Source organism: Drosophila busckii, chromosome 3L, assembly GCF_011750605.1.
Source record: "Drosophila busckii strain San Diego stock center, stock number 13000-0081.31 chromosome 3L, ASM1175060v1, whole genome shotgun sequence".
Taxonomy (NCBI): domain Eukaryota; kingdom Metazoa; phylum Arthropoda; class Insecta; order Diptera; family Drosophilidae; genus Drosophila; species Drosophila busckii.
The window spans coordinates 9,837,295-9,864,546 of NC_046606.1; the positions used below are offsets into that span (position 1 = coordinate 9,837,295).

The 27,252-nt window shown below is 38.7% G+C and overlaps 1 protein-coding gene across 1 annotated transcript in view; it reads right to left on the reverse strand.

The window, feature by feature from the left end:
• The window catches only part of LOC108598120 (klar), a 116,708-nt gene that overhangs the window by 28,588 nt on the left and 60,868 nt on the right, over positions 1–27,252 (reverse strand). Inside the window, exon 6 of the mRNA XM_017984736.1 lies at positions 1,357–1,704. Coding sequence (XP_017840225.1) covers positions 1,357–1,704 — 348 coding nt within the window. The remainder of the gene's footprint in view (positions 1–1,356; positions 1,705–27,252) is intronic.

Here is a 27,252-nt window from a genome sequence, read left to right on the forward strand (position 1 = left end):
ATATGCCGTAAGGCCTCCAGGCTAGGGTGTCTCAGAACTTCGACCAGGAAACGATTAAAGCTGCAAATCAGACCAGAGACCAGGCCAAGCAGCCAGCTGGAGCGCCCCCTCCCCATGCATTAAACTGGGTCAATGTGATTATAGGCAAAAAAGAAAAACTTTCACTAGCCTGCACTTGGCCAACTAAGTGAGTGAGTGGGTTGCTTCGAGAGATGCCAAGGAGCGTGGGCAAAACAAAACAACAACAACAGCAGCAAACTCAAAAGTAAGAGAATGTGCCTAAGCCTCGGAACTTGTTCTGTTTGCTAAGCAGCGCAGCATTCAAAAGTATCTAAGAAAATATCTTGATAAATCAATGATTACTATCGCAAACAATTTTCAATAATTATGCACAACTTTCAGCTGCTCTTCAATTAAAACTGTTGCTTTTAAATTTGTGCAATTGTTAAAATATAAATGACAACTTTTTGTTTTTCTTTTTTCGATTGGTAAAATTCAATTCACATTTCTCGCAGTTAAAAAGCGCTAATGAGTTTATCTCTTGATTTGTTTATAAAATCTGAAATCTTTTAAAAGAAAAAAATAGCTTGGATTCAAATATCGAAAATATTTTCCTTTATAAATTGTATTTTCTTTAAGATTAATATTTTACTTAGCTCGATAGCAAAATTAATATCGCAGCTTTAATTAAACTTTACAGTTTGTTAATTTTAAAGAGAAAAATGAATAGAAGAATTATAAGTTTAATTTAAAACTATTAAACAATTCTGCTGCATATTGAGCAATATATAAAAAAAATAATTATTTAAATTTAATTTAATTTAATTTAAATTTAAAATAATATTTTTCTAAGAAAAATCTGCCATATATTTATAAAGCAGCTACAATTTAAATATAAATGTTTGGTAAACTCTACAGCTCGAATACTGAATTAATTTTCTTATATTTTTTAATTTCGAATTAAATATTTTATTTTTACTATTTATTCGATTATGAATCGATTAATTTTTGTGATAATTTTCGTACTTAATGTGGTTTCTATAATTTTGCGCATCACTGTGCACTTATTTTTTATACTTGGCCAATAGCAAAGTTGTGTCGCTTGTGGCATTTGTGGCACGTTGCCGTTGCATTACCGGCATTTTCACCAAATGAATTAATTAAATCAAACGTAGAGAGACACATTTGTAATTAGAAATGTCCGCAATTGGCGCGAGGCGGACACAAAAGGCAGAAACGAAACGAAAGCGGCGCCAAGTCGCTGGGAGTTAAGTTTCTATTTTCCAAGAATTCAATGAATGCAATGCACGAAAATAGAAAACGCGTTGACCTTCAATATATCAATTGGCTACTTACCGCTGTGGAGCTGCGTTTGCGCAGTAAATTGTCCAGGCAGAGCTGCAGCTCAAAGGCCTTGAGATAGAGCAGATGATAGCGATCGCGCAGTCGCTCCAAATTGGCTTCAGCTTTTCTGGGATTGAGCGCCGCTTGGCTTGAGCTGGGCTGGCTCAATGCGGGCGCATCGGAGGCAAAGCCGCTGCTTAGACTATGCGATTTGGTGGCCGCCGACTCGCTGGTCGATTCGCTGGAGCAATTGCTGTTGAGCGAGGCGGGTTGCTGTTGTTGCTCCCTTTCCCTTTCGGAAGCGGCACGAATGCAGGCGCTTACAACTCGAGCGTGTGATACGATTTCATGGTACAACACCTGGAAGACAATAAAATAAAAGTCAAGCATGTGGTGCAAGTCAATTCAATTGGAAAGCGCACACATGACGTATGCGCAATATACAAAAAAAAAAAAAGGTAAAGTTAAATTGCAAATAAAGTTGTTTGCCCTGTCGTCAGTTGCGTGGGTCTGGGCTCCATAATAAATTATGTGTGCATTGTCTTTAGGGTGCAGCATAGAACTCGAGACTGTAGAAAGAGAGTTGCAAACTCTTTGATTCGCATCAGTCATTTGTCAGGCCAAGCACAGAAAGTTCAAAGCCCACACATTGCATAAGTGAATGCAAAAAGATTAATTGATAATGAAATTGGCGGGCAAAACTTTCCGCATTGGCCAAAGCTTGATATTCAATTTATCAAGCTGCGCACAAAGAGAAAATAATTACAACGTAATTGACACGCAGCGGTCAAAGTTGAGTGGGCGTGCCACAAGCCGCACAATGACACCCACTGAGCCATACGTGGGCATTAATTTTGTTTGCGCATCGCTTTGGCTAATCGCACACTGATCTTCATACAACAGTTTAACCTTGCTGAACCCTTGCATCATGTTGTGGCAACAACAACTAACTAATAATAGCTGTCATGTTGGCATTAGAAATCGATAAATATGATGTAGCGGACACATATTTATGGCAGTAACTGTACAGCGTACATATCCTGCCCGCCAGTCAAGTCATAAATTTCAATTTTCACCTGCTCGACGGCCCTCCACGAGTCCCCAAAAAACAAATTGAAATGTCATAAAAGGCGATCGTTTATCGGATTTGAATAAGCAAAGTTAGTTCGTGAGTCTTGCCACAAATGATTGCCAGCGACATTTTGACATTTCGCGGCAGCTGTGCCTGCCTCAAGGAATTTGACACTGACTTTGGTTTGTGTGTTGAAAGTTCGTTACCTAAACTCTATAAATATGAAAAGTATGTTTAGTCATTGATTGAGTTCAATGATCTTTGTGCTTTAGTTAAATATTTAAACGAGCTGCATTATTTTTTTTTTTTTTTTTTTGCTGCCGCTCGACAATTTTCTGCATCATTACAGCGACTTGAAATTGTTTGCAATATGATTTTTATCATTATATCTAATTATGAGTTGGCCACAAGAACTTGTGGGTTTACTTGCTGCTGCTAGTGCGCCGCGGGCAGAGACTCGAATTTTTAGAGGCTTGGCCGTTTGGGCAAATAAAAATCAACTTAGAGCTTCAGCGCCCGGCCCGGCCAAATTCGCAGCCATTAGCTGAAAGGCAAGTCTGAGGCAAGCTGAGTGTGGAGTCGACGACTCATGCTGCGCTGCATATTCTAGAGGCGAAGCCAAGAAGAGCATACAGCTTACCAAGAAGTGTGGCTTCAAGGCAGGTGTGTAGAGGCGTGTGGGTGTGGCTGCTTATTTGCGATAGTTGCGGCTCATTACAGCGCCAAGCCGAACCGAACAGCAGAGCAGAGAACACAGCAGTGAGTTCGCTCCTCCAGTCACAGTCACAATGTAACTTAACTCAACTTACTGCCGTTGCCGCCGCCGAGCAACGCCTTTCTCTTTGTTTAGACTCGTGTTCAGTTTCAAGTTGGAGTCGAAGTCGAAGCTGCCACCACTCCCAATCTATGCACGGCTCTCGTCGGGGTCTTGGCAATTTGGCGAGCCTCTTAATGCATTTTGCACACGCTCACTCACCCACCCACCTGAAAAATACGAAACAGCTGAGCCCCTAAAAAGCAACGCGGCCCCCGACTGCAGTTAGAACTGATGCAAGCCAAATAAGCAAGAATAAAAATATGAACCAGAATTTTCATGCCACACAGTTCGTGACTAATCTGCAGCCAGCGCTCTGAACTTGAGATTTTCTTTGGCTTTGGCTCTGGCTGTTGCTTTTATAGTGATTGCAATTGAGACTTATGAGAGACACTCGATGCTGCTGAGCGGGCGCCCATTGGAGCTCAACAAAAGTGAATGCACAGTGGTAACAGAATAATATTGAAAACTTGCTACAAGAGTGAAACAAAATTATGACTAATATTAATTTACATATTTTAGGCACAATTTTGAAACAATTTAGAATTAGAAAAGTCCAAGAAATAAGTCAAATAAAGTCATAATAATTTACAATAATTCAAATTCATTTAGAATTGAAAAATTTAGGACATGTTTTATTTTAAATTAAATTTTAGAAGACGAAAGTTTGTTTTACAGCCTGTGTAAAATTAATTTAAAAATAAATTTATGACATATAATAATTCAAATTGATATTTTTATTAAATTTTAAGCAAATAAATTATTATTAGACTTTTATTAGCTAAGCATAAGAATTTAAAATATACTGTGCGTATACTTAATATGCCCCATTTTGATTTAGTAAAGCGCAAAATGCGCATAAATATATTTTCCGACTTTTTTTAAGCCCTTCTCTGTTAAATTATGATTTGTGTGCCTCTATTAAATACAAACTCGAGCAATTCCTCCAGCTGGCGCCACGTGAAAAATGAGTTTCTACTACAGTTTGCCAGCTAAATGCTAATTGGGCTGTTGAACACATAAATCCCCCGCCCCCCGTTCGCAACTCTCCACTCTGCAGCATCTCTCGGATATTGCAACATACACTGCCGTCCTCCAATTGTTGTCGAGCAACAACATGACGCATATTTTGTTTTAGGCGCGCTTATTCTTGTGGCATGCAAATGTTCGTGCGTCTGGCCAAAGATCTTCTAATGCGGCGCGTTGTGTCTATTTTTATATAAAAACGAAGACTGGGCACGTAGCTGTGTATCGCAAGATCTTTGGCAGTAACAACAACAGCAACAACAAAGTTGTGTGCGAGGTTCGTTGACTCAGAATTCTTTTTGCTTAGTGTTGAGCAATCGCCCCCCAGCCCCATTTAATCAGCAGCAACAACAATTCGAAGCATTAACTAACCAATACAACAACAAATATAATTTTTACATTCATTGTCGAAAATGTCAGTGCGTGACCTCGACCGCGTTTTTAGAATTTTTTATTGCCTCGAGGGGTGGAGAAGGGAATGAATATACAAAACGCCTCCGCCCTGTTTTGCGATTGTCTCTGACTGATTCACAGCTGCTGCTGCTGCTGCTGCTGCTTGCGGCACAAACCGAATCTTGCCCGAATTCGTGACTTGAGCGTATCATTCATATGTAAGCCGCGATTTATTTAGAACTAGTTGGCATGCAATCTGTCAGAGCAGAATTCACGATTCACCTGATAGGGGCAGCCATGCTGACTTGACTGGCTTTGGGCTTTGTTAACTACAATTTATTGCCAAAAATTGAAAATAAATTCTGGATCTGGATCTGGATCAGGCAAGTCAATGAACGTAGGCAAAAAAGGCAACAGCAACATGTCAACATAAATTGGAGCGCGCGCACATTTTTTTGCGCTTTTTTGTGCACATTGCTAAGTGAAATAGTCACGACATTTGGAAGTCATCCAAATCAGCAACGAAAGTGCCTTTAAATAGACCAAAAATTCAAGCACACAAACTAATGCTAAAGTGTGTGCTGGTGTGTGTTCCAAAACTACGAAAGCAAAAAAAAAAAAAAACGATTAAGATTAATTATGTAGGGTGCGAGACGAAAAGACAAACAAAGTTGTCCACCCGACTGACTGCTGGAGTGGGGGTTAGCATTGCTATTGACAAAACAAGTGACAACTGACAAAGGTTTACGCAACTTTGAACTGTTGCAAGAGGTGGGAAAAACAATAAAGTTGCAAGAAGCTGTGCAAGAGTTGAAGAAAAGAAAGTGTTAAAACTTTGGGTCTACCAATAAGTAAGTAAATCAACATTGATGGAAAAGTTGTCTTGAACTAATTTGTATCCAAAGTTGTTAGTTGAGCATTTTCCCAAATTCCTCATTACTACATTCTTCAGAAAACTGACTTGGGTTAGATTTTGTTGTAGCATGGAATGAGTTAAAGGGTATGAGGTAAAGACGAACCGAGCCGAGCGTCAATTTGCATGGGAAACCGACATAAATTCAAACTCAAGTGGAATTATGCATAGGCAGACACTCTATTCTTCTATAAAGAGACAAGCTAGCACAAAAAAGAGGAAGACTCTAGGTAAAGTGTAATAGGACTCTCTTACTTTCAGCCTCCCTAAACAAAACCTTTAGAATCTCAAAAGCAGCCCAAGTGAGGTTGAAGGAAATGAGCATTTCCGAAAATCAAAGAGAAAGATGTTCAGGGAGGGCACAAATATCACTAGCGGATTGAGCGCTGCTTTTTTCCGCCAAAAATTCTTTCGCGTAATGGGCTGTGATACAGCAGAATGAAATTGAAGCGCAAGGGATTTGCATTCCCAATTATTATATTAATCCAACAATGAAATAAAATATTCCTGTCTTAACTATTCAAATGTTCTTGCTACAAAGTCTTGGAAACTTTATACTCAAGCCGACTCTTCTAGCTAATTCTATGAATGGGTGGAGGCTGGCTTAGGAAATGACTGCAGTTGGGTGCTGCTGAGTGTTGGGTGCAAGATGCGGATGCATTCTGTAGCGGGCAATTAATCAGCCTGGGAGTTGACTTTCAACAAACAAATGACCGCATGGCTGACCTAGAAAGACGACTGAAGACAGTATTTAGGAATGATGTCAGCGCATTTGCAACGTGCTGTGATAAAATGCACTGGGAATTAACCCAAACCGTAGACTGGCTGCGTTTCTATAGAAATCAGCTTTAAGAATGCGCAAACATACAAGAGAGCCAAAGAGATGGAGAGAGAGAAAGAGCGAGAGAGAGAGAGTTCACAGTTAAAACCCGACACGGCCTATTGAGTAACATATCAGACTGGGAGTTAGATACGAGTATTAAAGACGACGACATGGTTGACATAATCACGTCCGAGTGTCACGTTCGGAGCGGGGCACGATAAGATGACGACGACGTCCGACGAGACACCGTCGCCATCGCCATCGCCGGCGTTGCTTTTGTTGCCGTCACGTTCTTGAGAAGCTGCGCTGGCTGCCTGGCCAATCTGAAGTGGCATGCCCCCGCGTCTGGCTGCTGCTTATGGTACGCGCTTCGCAGGGGACTGAGAACAAGTTTGGCTGTTGTCAACATGGTTTTCAATTTTTTTCAGCTTAGCTTGTGGTCTCATTAAAAACATGTTACATGGCTTTTACATGCTTTAATGCTGATTATGAAATTGCCAACTTTAGGCCTTTTATATAATTAGTTTTGTTTTTAGTACTGCAGTTAACACTTTAATTTGGGCCAAGTTCTAGTGACATGAGCGACTCAATTGCGCGACTGTCGCTTTCTCCGACGACGACGACCTAAGTAAAGCATTAAATTTCAATTACGATTATTACAACATTACAAAAGCTCAAAGCTTATGCCTTTGCATAAAGCAAAGCTTTTTTTTTGGGTAGCTCAGCCAACTTAGCGGTAAGCGCTGTACCGTTGCTGCAGCTGTTGGCCGGCCAAGTACATTGACCGTATAGACCTTTGGTAATAATATCATTTTAATTGCCCGCGCTAGAGCGCAAAGCCGCAACAGTGAAATGCAACTAACTGAATGAAGTAATGCAACTAATATTAAAGATAAACACGCTTGAGTGGGTCGACTTGGTAGCCCTGGCAGCTAACCAGCTTAACCTTGGGTCATTTGGCGCTACTTTACTTTATAGCCCACATATTTGGCAGACAAAACACTTAATTGCACTTGAGTGACCAACCGACCACACGAAGCCGACGAAGAAGAAGACTCTTGAGAGTGTTTTTCAAGTTGTTGTTGGTAATACGATAGTTTTTGCTGTGTTGTCATCAGATTTAGGTGAGCAAGTTCGTTGAACTGGCCAGAAGGCCAAGTAGAAAGCCAATCGAACATATTTTGAATTATTGTATTGAGCTCTCTTTTGCCTCAGATAAATCCATAGCAAATCCAAATCCGATTACAAATCCATTGTTAATGGCTGGCATATTTCATGATTGATTTTCCAGCGCTTACGAAAATGGTAAAAACAAGCAACCAGCCAAGCTATTTGCTATTTGCCATTGACATGGTCTCATGGCTTTCCAATGCATTTTCACAAATTTTCGACAGCTTAAGCTGCAGCTGACAAATGATCATAATATTGGCCACAAACATCTGGTTAATTAGCTCAAAAAAGATTGTACGCGATTTATATAATTATGCAACATTGAATTAATTGAACAATTACAAGCTAAGAGCGTCAATTATTCGGTAAACGTCGATTGAAGGTTGGCCTGCCTTATTTAGTCAACAACTGCGTAATCAGCTTGAACTATATGTTAGGCAATAACTCGCATTAATCATGCCAAGAAGCCAAGCTGCGGGTCAGGCCATGGAGTACTGTGGGAAACTGATAAGCAGCCTTGCAACATAAATTAACTTAGTGGCGCCAATTGAGCACCACTTGAATGTAATTCAAAGCATTCAAAACAGTTCACAGCACTGTGATTTATGCTCAACTTGTATATAGCATAGGCTATATTACATAATTTCAGATCATAGAACCATTTTTCAGTGAAACATTTGGAATATTTTGCTATAAATTTTAATTCGATTTCAAATAAGACAAATGTAAATAATGTATCATGGCATAACTCAAAATTGGATATATATATTTATATATTTTAATGCTGAAAATGCTAAACTAATGCTAATTTAATTAGCATTGATTTATTTAGGTTTGAATTAAACTGACATTAACTTTAATTAAAAGCGCATATGCTGTTAGTTTAGTAAAAGCCATTTGCATACAAAAATGAATATTAGAAAATTTTGAGCTTTCGTCTTATGCTAATTAAATTCATAGCTATATTTGTCTTTGGTTTAGCTACAGCTTATTTTAAATGCAAATTTTAATTAAATTATGTTATATCTCAATATGTTTATAGCTCTATTTACAACAAACTGATGTCTTCTTCTGTTTCAACTGGCAGTGAATTGAGGCGTAGCAAAAACAACAAAAAAAAACGCAGTAATTGAAAATGAACATTTGCCATTATGTAGTGACTATAAAAAAAAGTAGTAAACATTTGAATACAAATACAACAAAAACTAAATGAAAATTAAAAGTGACTTGGGTGTGGTCGAAATTGCACAAGTTGTTGCTGTAGCTTAGCAAAAGTAAATAGATAGGCAAGAGTTTTTTTTTTTGTTAATATCATATAACAGTTAATTTAAGTTAAGCTTGGCTTTAATCAGGCAGCTTGTTAGCTGACTGAGTCGTTTATATATTGCCAACATAGTTTGCTTAACATTGCAAATGAGTTTTGGGGATTTTGTGGGTATTGTGTTTCTAACATATTCCTGCGGCGCCAAAGGGGCGAGACAAAAGCCAAAAATATAAACTAACAGAAGGAGAGAGACAATGGGAAAAACTTTTGTTTGACTTTCACTGTCAGCAGCACCAGCACCAGCAGCAGCAGCAGGTGGAGGAGATGAACAAACAGCCAAAAGTGAATCCACATCGTGTTGTAGTTTTTTTTTTCTTCACTCCTATCTCTGTCTCTGTCTTGTGTTTTCACAATTACGACACCTCAATTTGGTGAGGCGGACTCTAAGAGCCTGAGCAATGCCCAGAAGCTACAAAATCAAAACACAAGCCAGCAGTGCACTCAAAACTGTTGCTGGAGTGTTCCGCCTCCTGTTGCCTGGAGCGACACACAGCGCTTTGTAACTCATTAAGCGCCAAACGGGTTCATAACTCAGCGACTCGGTGGGGTCAACTGGGTCGCCAGCCAGCCAGACAGCAACAACTACAACCTGAGCTGTCAGTTTGTTGCAAGGCACTTCCGAAAGATAAACGACGCTGATGATCAGCGACATGTGTGCACTTGTAGCCCACGATTGCATCAAATGAGTTTGGGGAGCCAGAGCCAGAAAAAAAAAAGCAAAACATATTGAAGTTTAGATTGAAGGCGCGCATCCTTTCTTGAGGCGTTGCCAACCACCCCACCCCACGCCACGCCACCCTCCTCATATATTGTCTGTTCCATAAAGTAAAAGTTGTACGAACGCTTAGTCATGGTCAGTTCGCCGCCATTGTGGGCAACACTTTTCTCCGCTGCCGCTGATTATCAAAAATGCCTGCGACTACGTGATTTGCTACCAACAGCAATTTGTGTTTAACCTCAGCGACATTACTTAGAGCCCATCTCGCATGTATAAATAGTTTTTTACACACACTTCGACAAATGACTAATGGTAGAGGGTGAACTAAAGTTATACGCAAGTATGAGCAGCAAATGAATCGATTGAACAGTTCAGCTGTTCGACTGTCTGGAATCTTCGACTGATGTTATTTGAGTCTAAAGTCAAAGTGTATATATAGTTGGTAGCATGCAGCTTTAACTGTTTGCCAACTGACTGAGTACACATTAATTTTTAGAGCTATCATTAAAGTTTACTTCGCCTCCTATGTTCAAAGTGTATATTAAGTTGGATGTATGCAATTTTTGCTGTCTGTCCATGAAACTATAATTATATTATAGATTACTTCGCTACCTATGTTCAAAGTGTATAACAAGTTGGTTGTATCCAGCTTTAGCTGTTCGCCAATTGCCTAACTGTTTGTATAAGCAAATGAACTTTAAAAACTATTAAATTTATGAGCTTAGTGCGCTTCTTCTACTCAAAGTGTATATAAAGTTGGGTGCATTTAACTTTAGCTTTACGCCTGTCTATCTATTTCACTCAATACACTTTAAACTTAAGCATGTAAATAAGTTACTCGATTAGTAAGACTAAGCTGTCCAGCTTGCTGAATTTCTTCCACTCAAAGTGTATTTCAAGTTGCTTGCATCCAACTTTAGCTTGCTGCGTTTTGCTTTTTTGGTGGGGCGTTAATTATATGTGGGCTGGGCCTAATCGCATCCGCACTGCGCTAAAACTAACTTATGACTTGAATTGTTTGGCAGCTAAGCTGTGGATGCCTCGTGTGGCTGCCACTGCTGTTGGGAAGCTGGTGAAAGAGACCGCAACAATGCAACATGTAGCAAAACCAAGCAAAACTAACAAGCAACAAAGCGTGGTTAATGTTCAATTGTTTCGAGTACATTGAACTGCCAAGAGGGGGAAAGAAACCAAGAAATATTTATAAAGCTGCAAAGCTATAAAAGGCCAAAGTAACATAAGAATTGAAACTACGAAAAAGAATTCATTTAAAGCAAATGTAATTATAGCAAATGTAATTTAAATGTGTTGAGTTTTGATTTATTTTCTTTGATTTATTGCAAACTCAACTTGTCAACTGTGTGTGAACTTTCGCTTGGCAGCTCCTTAAGCTTTGCACTGACAAATTATCAATTTTTGCAATTGCAATTGTAGTGAAAGTAAATCCGATTTGCATTGTCTGCGCTGGCGACAATGAGCAGCAGCCAATGGAGCACGCCCGCCTGCGATTTACACATCAACACTCAAGTCTGAGTCTGGGAGACTGAGCCAGAGATTTGTGTGTGCGGCAAGTGCATAAAAATTTACATAGCTTGGTAATAAAACCAATATTTATTGGCTAGAGCGACAGACGAACGGACGAACGGACGCGGCAAGTTTATGAGCAATTTGCCAATTGACAATTTGAATAAACGAGGAGCGGAGCGGAACATGTCGCGCCAGTTGGCAGCCAAGCAGGCGGGCGTGCGCACACACCTTCTAGCCACAAACTGTTGCATGATTGAATTGAATGTTGCAAAGTGGCACAGAGACGCACGCATTGGCGTCGGCGTCGACAACAGCAGCAGATTGATCAGTGCTAGGACTGTGTTCATGGCTGGAGTCACCCTTGATGGCTTTATGTATTACAAACTGTGGCAAGTGCCACAGCAGCTGCTGCTGCTGCGGGCATTAGAAAGTAGACACAACGCTGTTGTTGTTGTTGCTGCTGCTGCATTTGCATATTGCAACTTGCAACTCGTGCATGTTGCAAGCGCCAAATGTGAATTCAATTTTCACCTGAATATATCACGTGGCGATTTTATGATAATTCCCAAACAAAATTGTCACGTAAATCGTTGAACGATTGCAACAAATATGAGAGGTTAAAGCCTGAGCAGATGTGCCAGGTGGCAACAAAGTAACTTGCAACAACGAACAAAAAATCTTGAACAAAAGTGCAGCAAGCACTAAAAAAAGGCCAAAATGCAGTGACAGCAACAAAACTGATGCAACGTTAAAAACATTGTAGCATTGCCGGAAGACAGACGCGGCACAAGAAAAAGTTCAGCAACAACAAAAATTATACGAAATGCATTTGTTATTGTTGTTGCCTTTGATAGACAGCCGGACAAGCGTCGTAGATCGAAGAGTTGTGTGTGTGTGCCAGAGTCGAAGTTGTCGGCATCAGGAGCACTACGCTCCAGAGATATATAATCTGACAAGCTGTCCAAGAGCGCTGCAGAGCTCTCTGCACAGATTGCAGCGACAGTTGCAGACAGCGCAGCATATGGCAAAGGGCGAGCGGGTAAGGGCTGAGGCTGAGGCTGAGGGGTTGCCGCATCTTAAACTCCAAACTTTTTATTTATCTGTTTGCTTTTTGTTTAGCCTGCGTCTTTGTTTATATGTCGAATCTATTGAACGTATTGAATAAATCTGTGGCGCACTTTTATCAATACTAATTGCTGGCCTGAGCTGATGTTGCTTGGACTTGAATGAAGTTAAAAGCAATTGGCGGCTTGTTGCTTAAATCAAAGCTTGCAAAAATGCGAAAGTGCATTGGACAGAGCTCCAAATAAAAATAACACTTATAAACAATTAAGCAATTGCAATTATCATAACAGCAATAATAATAACAATAATGCATTGCACTCAAAAATTGTGTGCAGAGAAAGCAAATGCATCGTTAATTTTTGCAAACTCTCATGATAAACAGGCTGTGGATCAATGAGTAAGTTGCAACTGACTGCTCAACACGTTTGCAACATTTGGTTGAAAAATTGAAACTGCGCACGCATATGTAAAAAATAATGTTAATATTATGACAAGACTCCTGCAACAATTTAATTGCGGAAAAGCAACTTACGCAACCGTTTGGGGCATATTATTCAGTTAAGATTTGCTTACCTAGAAAGAGCAGAAAAAAGAAATTAAATTAAGTTTAAGCATTAAAGTACTTAAGTTTATAGCTATAAATAAATTATTTATGACTAAATTGCGACTTACATATGTTATTTTCTTTTTTTGAAGTTTATTGAGCAGCGACAAGTTTGACACACAGATTTTGTGGCAAATGCCACACATGGCAACGCCAGATGCCACAACAGCCCACAGCGCATGTTTTTCTTTCTAAATCACCACACATTGACAGCCGAAAAGCGCCAACAACAACAACAACAACAACAACAACAACAACAACAAAGAAGTTGCTGCCCAGATATGGAAAACTATTTTTCCAAGTGCTTAGCTTATGCACTAAAAATGAATTTCTAGAGTGGGTGCTGAGTGGCGTCTCCCCCTCCCTCCCTCTCTCGCTCTCTCATGCTCTTTCTTTCTCTGCTGCAGCGCTAGTTTGTTATGCTAATTGAATGGGCACAAACGGGAAAAGCTTTTTCCTCACAATTTATGTTCGCTGAGCTGACTCCGACTCCACTCAGATCTTTCGCCCAATTTTCTGGCTCTGCGCTTTGGCCAATGGTGCATGACATTTTATTTGGTGCGGGCGACTTCAACTTGCGTGCGTTTTATTTTATTTTATTTTATTTTATTTTGTTTTGCCTGCTTTGCTAAGCTCTCATTGATAGCATTGTTGACATTCGTTGATTCAGCGATATGCCAACAAATCGATAAGGCCGCCCCACTTGCCCCACATCTCTGATAGGGCGCACAGCAGTTGAGGAAGCAGCAAGACAGACAGACAGACAGACAGACAGCCAGACGGTGCGTTTTAATTAGCGCCATAAATAAAAGCTATAGCGCATTTATATGACTAAAGCACAAATCGATCAGATATGCAGGTCATTAAATAAAAAATGCTGATATGACATGCATTTTCATTTCCACCCACAATCTGAAGTGAATTTTTATTTCCCTTATGGCAAATAAGCTGATTTATTACTGTTTTATATATTTTCCAATATAAGCGACGACAAAAGTTTAATTATCATTCATAAGTTGCAATTAAATCCTAGAGCAAGAGCTACAGCTATAATTTTTTTAACGTGCATTTGTACTCAGAGGCGTAGCCAGCATGTAATTTAGGGGGGAATTAGTTTACAGTTAGCGCTTTATATTTATTTTGAATTATTCTGTTTTTAGTGCATAAAATTTAAATTCATTTCAAACTACACTTTTGAATTTCCCTTAAATTATTTATATATTTTTTTTAGTCCCAAAGATTATTTTCTTTTCATTAATTTTATTATCTATAGCTACAATTTGATGCCCAGGCTGGCAGAATAAGCGATAACAATAAGCCTGATTGCTCGATAAAAATTAAGCTCTTGTTAATTTATTGCAAAGTCTAATAATCAATGTTGATAAAAAATAATGAATTTGATATTTAAATATGTTCACTTGATAAGCAAGTTACACCTATATGGTATTAAATTAATGCCAAAATATTATATACATTAAAACTCTCCAAGCTTTAAGTGTTTAGCACTCCCAATCTATAAGTTTATCATATCTAAACATAATTTTAAATTTAATTTTAAATATTTTTTGTTATAGTCGACTGTCCATAGTTGACATTAAATAAATAAATAAATGTTAAACGCAAAGCAGAAAATTACGCTTAAGATCTTAGCCATGTTATTACATATAATGAAAGTCTAAGATTTATTTGCTCAGCTCTTTTTCTGAGTGTACTCCTAACTGAGTTTTCGTTGTGTATTGCATGTTTATTTGCTGGACTCGTTGCGCTTGAACGGACTTGGCGCATTCCGCCATAGATGAAGCCATAGTCGAGTTAAAGCTGAAGTGAAGTTAATAAACAACAAGCAGCAAAATATTTATGCAAACAACAACAATAAAGAGATAAACAAATAGGAAGCAAGCCAAGGCCACGAATAGGAAATGCAAACGCCGCCGCTTGGGTGGCCTCCCAGTTGGGGAGCGCCCACACACTGCTGGAGATGCAAGTCAACGATGCAACATTGATAACAAACAGCGAAAAAATGTCTATTGTTATGACTAGACAGGATGGTTAAAGGACGCGCTGCTCTCAGGCCATAGTCAGGGGTCAGGTCAGTTCAACTTTCCACACACAAAAAGCATTTTCAACAAATTGTCAGTCAGTTTGCCAGAAGCTCCAGCGATTCATCGATTGCAGTCGAGAAAATGCAATTTCATGGCTTGTCAATCAATTTGGTTTTCTCATTTTAGTTGCAAAGGGCGCCACAAGGCGGCCAAAACTGTCGTCTCTTAACTGATTTATGCGCGCCAATAGTTTTCCCGGCATTTAATTTTAGCCATGGCTTATTCTTTTTTCTTTTTCAATTTCAAAATTTTTGTTGTGCCCGTGTCAGAGGTTAACATAATATTTTTGATTGCATTTCAATTTTCATATTGGCCATAAATTGTGCACAAGTGGCAAATTAAAAGTCATAAATTATTTAGTTGCGATATCATTTGGCATGCGAAACCGAAAAAAAAAATGCAATTCCAATTGCCATTCCCCAAAATAGCGTCAGCAACATGCGGCGCTGCAACATGTTGCCAACATTTGTTGTTGTTGTTGTTGGACAGCCAGGGAGTCAAAGGTGTTGGTAGCGTAATTTAAAGTCGTGTTGCCAATTGAACAGTTGTCAGAAATTAGCAATAAATGGAAATGTTGACAACAGAGCACAAAACAGCGGGTGGCAAACAATTTTAATTGCAGTTTTTGGAAATCAAGTGGGATTAGATATAAAAAGCATAAATGTAACCGCAGTAGGGTTAAGCTGGCTGTGAGATTAAAGAATTTTCGAAAATTGAATAATTATCTATGAATCAATACAGCGGCGGGCCCCATAATTTGTCTTACAATAGAAACTCGATATCTTTATGTATAGCGCGATCTTTTGTTGTTTTCCACACTTCCGTTGCATTTTGATTTATGATCGCCACAGACTCCCCACGCATAGAGCTGCGCAGCTGTAACCCTAAACCCAAAACCAAATACAAGCGACATCATGTCAAGCCCCGAAACAAACGAAATAATTTCAACGTCGTAGGCAGCAATTGGAAAACCAACATGAGCCTAATTATTTTTAAATGATTTCCCAACAGTGCGTTGCACATGCTACAAATGTTTTATTTTTGGAAAATAACCAATAACCTTATTGAATAGTTTTCAACCCACGCAGGAATTGCATAAAGGCGCTGAAACATTGTCGAAGACACAAATTAATCTTTGCTTTCTCCCCTCGCGCGACGGCGTCAATCGTGATAGCAACGTAATAAAGTTTTCAACGCTGTCGCATGCAACCCACTGACAACACATTGAACATGCAACTGCTGCAGCAGCTTCAACTACGATTCGGTAAAGGATGAGCAGTTAAAAAGAAAGGCAGCAGCTAAGCTTAAGTTGCTGTTAATGTTATTGGCGCCTTCAACTTGAAAGACGCAAGTCGCTTAGATATGGAAAAACGATAGACCGCACCTTAAACCAAACAAACAAACAAAAAAAAAACCCATCAAAACCCTTTGGGCTCTATTTGTAATTCAAGAGCATCGAGATAAACATTAGAGGCTTAGCTTAGGCTTTATATCTATGTTTAGTCTTCAAAACTTTAGAGCGAAAGGCGGCAAGCTGGGCACAGTTCAAATAATTTGTAATGATGATGAGCTTTCTACCACACACACTCACACACAAGAGAAAGCTGGGGGTGTAGAACGATGTGTGTTTTGCTTAGCGAGACGCCCACTTGAGTTTTTCAGGAAATTGACTGCACCCCAAGACTTTGCTGCCACGCCCAATTTTAATTGAATTTAATTAACAACTGCTTAGAAATTTATGACTGGAAAAAAAAAATTATTTAATTATTAGCAAAGCGGAAAAACAAAAATATAATTATAGCAAACAATTTCAATTAGGAAAATACGCGAGTCTGTTGCACACACAGGTGAGTGCACTGTAATTTTGCAGCCAAAACTGTATGCCACGCCCACATTTACAGTTACACAAATGGCCAGCCAAATCTAATTGCAATTGCTGATTGTTGCTTTTGCCTGTTGCAGGCGCGTGAAAATCACATTGCAATTGCTATGCTGGGGTCAGCAACAGCAACAGCAACAGTTGTTGGCGCTGGGTGGTGGGCTGTGGGGTGCTGTTGAGTCTGGTCACGTTCATGAGATTCTCAGCAAATGACAAACAATTGGGCAGTGATTCGCAAGCGGAAGCGATTGGTTTCGATCGCGCTTTATTGACAAGAGTGTGAAAAAAAGAGCGAAGCGTGTCGATTGAACATTTCCTATAAACTAAAAAAATGATGCAAACTATGTTGCCACAATGCAGTTGCCACTGCAGTAGCTTTACTCAGTTGCAAGCTAATGCCATGGCAGCCACCACCAGCAATTGTAATCAAACGTGCGCCCCCCCAAGATTTTGTCCAAATGTCAGTTTGCTAACCGTGAGTTATTTTCCCCAGTAAACATTTCTTCTTATACTGTTCGTCTTGTTCTTCTTTCTTTTTACTACAGCCAGGGGTACGCCCCATCAGCTGCAAGACTCCTCGACTCAGCTGTCAGTTTGGCCCTGCGCACCTGCTCAGCTCCCTTAGTTCACTCGTCAACAATTTGATGCAAACAACATGCAATTTATGCTCTAAGAAGTTTCGACACAAAACTGTTTAAACTTTGCTCTAACTCCCTTGTTGGTAAATATATAAGCCATTTTCAGTTTACACTGAAGAAAAATACTGGCGAATTTAAGGATTGCTGAGATATAGTTAAATGGAAGTTTGAAATTCCACAAACGGATTCGCATAAATGTTAAGAAATTAAAGAAGTTAATCGACTGGGTACCACAGAAATCTCTAGTGAAATGGAATTCCGCTGAAAGTATTTTCGTGGTTTCATATAAATCCGAAGTATTCAATGCATGGCAGTTTAGGAGGGGAGAGCTATTTCATTCAAAATATTTTATCCCACAGTTAAAAGTATTCCACGGACTGAGCACAGCGGGATGAAATTCAGCTGAAATGTAAGCGGAACGGATTTCTGTAAGCAGATTCCTATTGAAAAGGCAAGAGGTACATTTTTAATCATTTTGTATAAAAGGTCGTCAATACATCATATTCCCTACTATAGAATTTTTCTACATTTTAAGAGATTTTGTATGAAGGGTCGCCAATACTTCATATTTCCTACTATTGAATTTTTCCAAGTTCCGTTTAGATTGAGAGATTTCAGACAAAAATCTGCAGACTTTTTTTTTACTCCAATTGGAAACTTAGCTGCTCTAGTTTTCTACCGCACTCTATTTTCCGCTGTCTGTTTAGCATTAATTCATATTAAAAAGAGATTTCATTAACAACCATTTAAAACTTTATTTTGTTGAACATTTCAACATGTTGAATAGCTAAAGCTTTTAGATTTATGTATGCACTCAATTGTACAGCTCTACTTGTTTCATTTTCTCGCAGTGCGCATCATTTTCACGTGCATTCTTCTTGGGCCTTTTGTTTAACGGACATGCAAACATTTTTCAAGTATTTTTCACACTCGCTGCGAATTGTTTTCGTTTTGCATTTCCGCACTTGCCACACATTTATTTTAATGGGGCGTGCAACTTCAAACGTAAAATGTTCGCATCGAGTTTTGAGACTCTCTTCACTCTCTTGAGTTTTGATGGATTTCCGCATCGACTAACACTTGTCAATTATGCAAAGTGAGTTGGGAGGCAGGCCAGATGAGGTGGCGTATTAGCCAATCATTTGGCTTCCTTTTGGCCCTGGCTAAGACGTTGTGCATACGTTGCGTTTATTTTAAGCGGCTTTGCATAATTAGACAGACCGCTTGGGTGTCTGCGACTTGACTTTGGCTCAATAACCGGTGGCAAGTTGACCTTTTGACGAACCCCGCGCGTCAAACATTTGCATAAGCCAGGCAGGCAGGCACTCAAAAGTGCAAGACACGAAATTGATGCAATGGCGACCTCCAGAATTGGCAATGAGCAAAGCGAGGGAGGCCAAGCAGCCAAGCAGTGAAAGCGTCTTCGGTGTGAATGTGTGTGGCAAGAGGCAAAAGGTGCGCGAGTTAGGTGTCGACAGGGTTAGGCGAATTAATTTCTTTACGGCTCTATGTGGCCCCGAACAGATGCCCTCGGTGGCGATAAGCTAACCTGGGACCTGCACAGCAAAAACAGAAACAAAAACAACTACTAAGCATTTGTTTGGTAGTTGTTGTTGTCACTTTTACCAAAAGTGGGTTTTTTATTTTGTTTCGAGGTTATCAGCATCAAGACATCTGCGCAAAATGCAAAACCAATGTTAAACGCAACTGAGCACAAGGGGGGCGGTTACATGATGTTAAGTATACGCAATGTGAGACATACCAGTTTGGCGCGATAGAGAAAAAGAAAGAAATAAACTGTTGACTGTTGACTGCTGCGAAAAATTTCTTTAATGGCTTCCGTTGAACTTGGGGGAGGGGCACGGCAGCTACTCAATGTGGGCATCTTTAGCTTAGCTTAGAGCCGCGAAGGTCAGCAGCGTCAAAAGCCTTTTCATATGCGCTGTGTAGGTGTTGCAAGCGCAAGCTGCACATGCCACATGCCACACACAAATGCGTGCAATGAACTTTATGCTTGATACCTGATGCATTCTTAATTTCAAAGGCTATTAGAATGTATTTTTTATAGCTAAGCTAGCATAAAATGAAATAATTTTTATTGTTTTATTTGTGTTGCATGTTTGGTAAAAAAAAAAAATAAAAAGCACAGTCATTGGAACGCAGCTATTAAAAAAAGTCTGACAGCAACAATTGAAATGGTCTAGGCAAGAGAAATGAGCTCACTTGACACTAAACTGGGACTGGGTCTGGGTCTGGGTTAGAAAAATTCAATTTGAGACTGCAAATAAAACGACGATTTCAAGCTATATTAAGATATAACTAACGCTGCTGTAACTTTAAAACAAAACGCTACAAATAGTAATAAGCAAAGTGGGTTAATTGCTATATAGCAAGTACTAGTGGCTCATGTAATGCTCCTAAATTAAACTCGTTGAGCTCTCATGCAGCAAGTTGTGACTTTTTTTTTGTGTGTTGCGAGTGGAAGTTTGTATTGCGGTTTCCGGTTTGTTGTTTTTTTGCTTTATTTTCATAATTTTAAGTGCTGAGTGCGTAGTTTGAAATTGAAGGAAAAGTAGCAATGAAATTAGTGCAGGCAAAGCAGCAATCGCCATATGGTTACATTATCAGCTGCATACGTAACGAGCAACCCCAAATGCATTTATCATAGTATAATAACTGCCTACTATATATAAGGGCATTAGTCCAATGTGTAGTGAGTATGTGACCAACAGCAGGTGCTTGGGCTAACACATTTTTTAGATTGGGGTGCTTTATACTAAATGGTACTACCATTTCTTGATAAGTTTATAAATAGCAAAACAATTGTTAGCTCTATCAAGTTTCAAGACTATATAACTAATTACGCTTTAGCCAAAGCGGCGACTGCATTTCTCTCTGCCTTTGATTGCGCCGCTTGCGCCAAATGAGTTCAAAGTGTGTCCAACACAGCGCCAAAGGCAAAGAGAGCAAACAAAAGAGCTCGCTGCAACGCTATAATTAACTTGGCCAACAACAACAGCTCAGAGTCTCTGTTGGTTCTACGTGCTGTTCTTTTGCTCTTAGCAAATTTTATTGTTTAATTTGCCGCCTTGCGGAAACTGCAAACTTTCGAATGCTGCTTTGTTGGGTTTGTATGCCAAGCTTGGCTTTTGTTATTGTTTTTATGGCCATAACCGTGGCAACAAATGCTTTTTGTCTAATTAGATTTTGCTGAAAAGCATTCATTATGCATATGCCTTGAATTTGGCACGCAAATCGGCGTCTAGGCAAAAGTATCGGACTGCTTAATATTAAAGTTACAGTTACTCTCGTGTTGTTGTTGCAACTCGCTGTGGCGGCATTTTGCAAAGGCAACGATCGCGCTCAGCGCAGCTCATTTGGGGCACGCAGAGCGCAATGCAGACAATTGCAGACAACCAAAATATGCCCCATGCAACAGACAATTTTATGCTCAGTACAGCAAAAAAAAAAAATTCGTTATTTTGTTAAAGCCAAATGCGCTGGCTGTGGCGACTTCAACTGCAGCCAGCCTATCGATAACCATTTAAGCCACAGAAATTAAACCAAACACACAACAATAGCGAGACAACAAATCAAAAAATCATTTCCATGGAATTTGTTGCGGTTTTATACAAAAGACTGTGGCCATATGCTCGCTCCAATAACACAAATTACAGAATTACTTACAACATAGTTTCAAACAAATTTTCAGTTGCTTTGGAACACGTTTGCTTACCTGCAAAGAGAAAGAAAAATATACAGATTTTTATTAGTTTTATTTTCGTTGGCATTTGAAACTTTCAACTAAAACAACAAAACTGACTGAACATTGTTCATAAAATGTGACACAAGCTCAGGGAGGGTAAAAGTTTTTATGAGCACACAAAGTTGAGGCTATTTTTTTATGACCCCAGAAGTTAATGAGCTTGGTTCAGATTTTTTTATATGCATTTAATTAATTGCAGCGCACGCACTTAAAGTGAATTTGTTCTTGGCTGTTAATAGCATATTAAAAAAAACAACGCCCACAATAAAAAATGGAAAAATGGAAAACAAATGATTCACTCAATCAAAAGAAATTTAAGAACTGATTAGAATAAAATGCAGGCAGCTTTTAAGTTTTAAAACAACATTAGTCATGCATATAAGTTGAAAATCTATTAAACTATTAAACAAACTAATGCTGGGCACAAACGACAAAGTGAGGCCTTGCTTAGTTTGAAAATTAATTAAATAATAAAACACTTTTGCATATTTTTTTACGCTTCTTGCAATAAGCTTAAAATCTATTAAACTAATAATTATAATAACAATACAGCAACTAATGCTGTGCACAAACGACTAAATGAGACCTTGCATAGTTTGTATATTTTTTAACGCTTATTGCAATTGCTAAATATTTTTTAACTGCTATATTCAACGTTTTTGGTAATGAAAATATGCGCGTTGTCTTTGGGGTTTTGCAATTAAACATCAAAGTGGTTCCACTTCCAACGCCATCACTTTCATTTATTGCATTTTCACAAAATAAAAAGTATTTTGTGGCTCTATCTGCAATTTAAAACTGCCGCAAAAATGTTTAGTTATAGCCACATCCCAGCAAACAATACCCACAGACATAGGTACGTGTGGATTCACTAATGAGTCAGTCAGTCAATCAGTCAGTCACTCAGTATACAGTAGCAGCTTGGCCGCCCCAAACGATGTCATATTAAGTGTTTGGGGCTTTTGTCTATGTTCACTGCTTTCTTTTCTTTTGTTGGCTGAGTTTTCATTATGCCAAAGTAGAAAATAAACATTTTTCACAGCTTGTGGCGTTAATTGGAAAATAAAACTTTTTTACAATCAGTATAAAAGTATTTTAAATAAAGCGATTAGCCAACAATGCATCAAATTTTAATATGTAGGTGTGTGCAAAGCTGAAACTAGCACAAGATTTAATTGAGAGCTCAGTCGCGCTAAGTTTTGCAATCAATTTTGAAAACTTTAAAGTTGCCTGTTGACCCAATAAGCAGTTTTATATTTTTTTTTTCAAGTTGTCAGTGAATTGAGTGAGGCTCTTGTGGTGCGCCTTTGGCAGCTGACAAACCGAAGAAGCCAAACAGTTGCCAACGTGTCTGGAGATTGTTGTGGCATTTGATATCGATGATGTCTTTGTTTCATTTACAGCCACAGCAGCCGCGAGACTTATGCAAATTTTGCAAGGCGCAGCAGGAGGCAGACGAACATGCAACAAACAGACAAACAGAGATTGCGACTAAAGAAACTTGTCAGCTTTATGACAGGCTAAAAATATAAACAAAAAAAGGAATTTTTATGCTGTGGTTTGCAACTGTATTAAAGTAGAAGCTGCTATCAGTTACATATCGAATTATGCGGTTGCGTGGAATTTTTTAAATATATTTATTTTAATTTTAAAGCAATTTGCTACGATGATGTAAGCTCTAAAATCGTCGCATGCCACAGCTGATAGCATAATGAGCAGTTGTTGCAACTAAATTGGCATTACCTCATACAATGGAGCGCAGCTTTCAACTGATTTTAAGTGCAGCCTATGCTTATCGCTCAGCCAAGCAAAAGGGTCACTTTCGTGTAGTTTGCGTTGCTGTTTTTTATTTTCATTTCATTTTGTTTACAAAGAAACGAAAGTGTTTTTCATATGCATGTTAGTTCCCCCTCAGACTCAAAAAATTACAGCGTGCCCTGCTACAAACAGCGGCAAGTGCAGTTGGTGTGCGTGATAAACCAATTAACTGGCACTGGGCACAGCTGAACTTGTGTACTCTGTACAAGAAAAATCTTGCGACTGCAAGCTCGAAAGTGAAATTTATTCAGAAAAGTATAAAAAGTAAACCTCAGTCGGCTGCGTTTTTTACTTTGTTTGTTGGCTTGACGCGCTTTTGACAGCAGCAACTAATGCATAGTTTGTTTTTATTTCTTTTAGGCTAAGAGTTGCTTTGTTTATTATGACAGACTGTTCAAAATGTCAGTCAACTGTCAATAGCTAAAGTAATAGACTTGTTCTTTTGTGGCTTTCAGTAAACATCGATAGATACATAAAAAGATATAGAATTATTAGAATTTTTTTGCTTTAAATTGTTTCTCAAATATTTAAGCATCCCTCAAAAAGTTTCATTGTCGAATTCTCGATTTTTCGAAAGTTATGCAAAATGTGAACACCTTAAATTTATCATGAAAAAAAAAACTTTAGCGCATTTTCTTCGCTTTAATGTTTAACATTTTCACTGAAATTGCGTAGACGAAAAAAAAAATTCAATTGCTGTAATGAATTTTAGTTCATTTTGTTGGATTCTTCTATATGATCCCAACAAATGTCCGAAAATTTCTTTAAATTCAACTAAAGCTATGTAAATATGCAACAGTTAGTCACTTACACTTTATAACTGTTATATGCTCACCTCCTCACCCGCTTAGGAGCAATTAAAAATTAAGCGCCAGCTACTTAAATTCAATTGCGTTCCTTAAGCGATAGAAATCTAGCTAGACAGACAATCTGTATTTCTAGCTAGATAAACTTAATTGACTCATTAAGTGCGCTGTCACTTTCCCCCCAAAACAACAACAAGCGCAACTGATTAGATAAAAATTGTAAGTAATTTATCATTTAATGCACAATAAGTCATCAAAAAAAAAAAAAGCATAAGACGCACACTTTCCATTCAATTTACAACTTTAAGTGCGTAATTGCTAAGGATGACAGTTGTGTTTGAATGATGACAACTGTCATCGAGCATGATTCTGCCAGCAGCAGCAGCAAAGCTTCAGTTTGCGCTAATTGTGCAAAAATGTAATTAAAACAACTATAAAGGCAAAAGTAGCAACTAAAAAAAAGTTAGTTCAAGCTATTAATTGAAATTTTTATAGCTAAATTTAAAGCGCTGCTTAAGTCATAAGCGCTGCAAACTTGACATACAAAAAAATAAATAAAATAAAATATATATATAATATATATAATAATATATATAAATTTTAAATAATATATATAAATATTAAATAATATAAATAAATATATAAATAATAGTAAAATAAGCGTCAAAAAATATAAGCAATAATTTTAGCTTAAGGCTTTAGCTTAAATCTAGTTCGTCTAAAAATAAATAACGCAACTAAATTTTTAATAAAAAATTGAGCTCCATAATTGTGCCTTACATATGTAAATTTAACACTAAGTGAAGTAAATTTCATAAGAAAAACATTTAAAAAGATAAAATTGAGTTAGCACAGCTTGTAGCTAATCTTAGATTTTGTTTTTCTTATGCTGAATTCCAAGTTGTTGCTGTAGCGGTTACAACAGCTTAAGCTTAACAAATTAAATTTAGATTTCCACGAAGGCTTAGAGCTAGAATCAAGTTGTATACAGTGAAGTCAGTGCCTCATTTATTTAATTTTTGGCTAGACTCTGTTGCGTGTTGCTCTAACGGAAATGTTTGTTCAGTGTGTTGTAAGCTTGTAATATGAAGTTGAGCGTATCACATGGGCTGGGCTAAGGCAAAGTAATCTCTTGGTCTTGGGGCTTGGCGCGCTTCTAGTTAGTTCCGACATACACATAGACATACTAATGCTAGCAACGCTTAGTGTTAGTGTTGGCCACATTATTATTACAACATTTTCCATTTCGCTTCGCTAAAATAATAATTCGCGCTTCGTTGTTTTATGCTAGAGACAGCGACAAGAGAGAGAGACAGAACTAAACGGGCAAGGCAGCGTTCCAAATGTTATTGACCTCGCGATAAAGCTAAAGGCAGTGAGTGTTGCACGTTCAGTGCTCAGTGCTACTTCGAGGGGGTAAGTCCGAATTGCTGTCGTCTCTGGACGCGCTTTGCAGTTATAAATCCAGAGCAGCAACAACGTTGCCTTGGCCTGGACTCAACTCAACTGCAAGCAGCCAAAGGAACAGCAGCGGCGGCGGCAGTTGCAACAGTTGCACGTTCAGCTGTTCTGCGGAATTGTCGTTGCAAGAACGCGTTTTAGCTGCTGCCCCCAAACACACACACACACACACACATGCAACCAATGCATGCCACACTTCAGCAGGCGAGTGTGGCACTCGACACGGCGCATGACAACTTCGACTTCAACATTTTTATATATGTGGCAAACTAGTTTGAGTTACGTTTTATTTTTTTTTCTTACTCAAACTAATTACAACGCAACTCAAATGCACAAATCGATTTGCAGTTAACAGCTAAAGCTAAAGCTGCTGGCACTTGAGCAAACAACAAACATTCATCAAACTATGATTAATGTGCAGCAAAGGCTTTGGGCCAAGTCGAAAGAGTTTGTTGTAGCAGCAGCCAGATTGACACAAAAACAAATGCAGCGCTTGCTAATCAATAAAATCTGAACAATTGCATTGAAATTTTTGTATGAAAGTATTTTCAAATTGTGTGCAAAATTCCAATTGGCTACGTTTTGGCCAGGCCAATTGGCAACAGGCTGTGTGGGCGTAAAGGGGCACGAGATGAGACGCTTAGTGTGGCAGACACATGATTATTAATTTGATTTGTAGTCTTATGTTTTATAGCTTGACTGCGCCGCAATTTCCTACACTTTCCTCTAGCAGGGGTGGGGTGGGGGGAAAACTCTGTTTTGTTAAACGCAAAGATTTCACTTTTGATTGTCGCTGAGTCGCGTCTGAGTCTCGAGCCGGCAATTTAATGTTATTTCTATGCAATTTTTAAACGAAATGAGTTTGCAAGTTTTCAATGTCAATGATTTAAAGTTAGTTTGGGGGTTTGGCCTGTGGCACGAGCAGCTGCCGCGCTAGCTAAATTGCTTTGTTTTAAGATGAAATTAACGTTTGTTTGTAGTTTGTTGTTGTTTGTGGGTGTGTCATGTTATTTTTAGTGAAACTTTAAGTTGGGCAACGTGTCAAGTTAGTTTTTAGGGCTATTCACTCAACACGCAGCGCTCAACGGAAATGCATAAAACAAATCTCATTAACTAGACCTGGGCCTGGGCGTTGTGTCAACAGCAGTCGCCGCAAAACAAACCAACAAAGATTTATATTAGACGCTTCTTGGCTAGAATTCTACTTGGCCATAATATTCCTGTTCAGTTTTTCTTACTGGTTTGCCTTGCGGACTTGGCCAGCGGCTGCTTAATGAGTTTGCTCAGTTCGCTTTAGCTTCAGCAGCAGTTTAATGTTTATTTTATGATTTGATTTAAACATTTTTTTATTCACTGTTATTCTCGCTTGCAGCTGCAAAAACTATTCAAAAGTGAATTGCATAAAGTTCATGCCACACATGTGGCAAGCGAAAGGCTAGAAAGTTATTGAAAGCGCATTTCCTCAATCAAAATTCTGATTTAAATAAATGCATTAGTTTTATCTTTACAACTGCTCAGGTTTCCTCTTGTTCAGTTTGTATTTTTAATTAAACACTGTGGGGCTGCCATAAATCGCAACTAACTCTAAATGAGTCATAAAATCTTATGTAAATGGCTGCCACATGCAACCAAATGCAGATGCAACTTTAAGTGGAATCCTTGAAACGAGTTTTTGGGCTCCAAAATAAACGAAACAAGTTTGTTAACTTAACGAAATCAATTCAGAGCTCAGTTCAGAAGCCGAGTTCAAGCTGGAGACAAACTCGAGAGAATCTTGTACAGCTCAGAGTATGGGCAGCTCAAGCGAAACTCAGCTCGATAAACAGCAGCTGATAAAGTCGAAAAGGTAAAGGCCGAAAATTAGTTGAAGAAACACAAGCGAAGCAGCAAAAGGGAAAAGCAACTAAAATAAAAACTTCAATGTTTGTTTTTTCGGATTTGAGGGTTTGCTGCTCGTTGATGCAACAACTTGTGGCACGAGCGACAAGT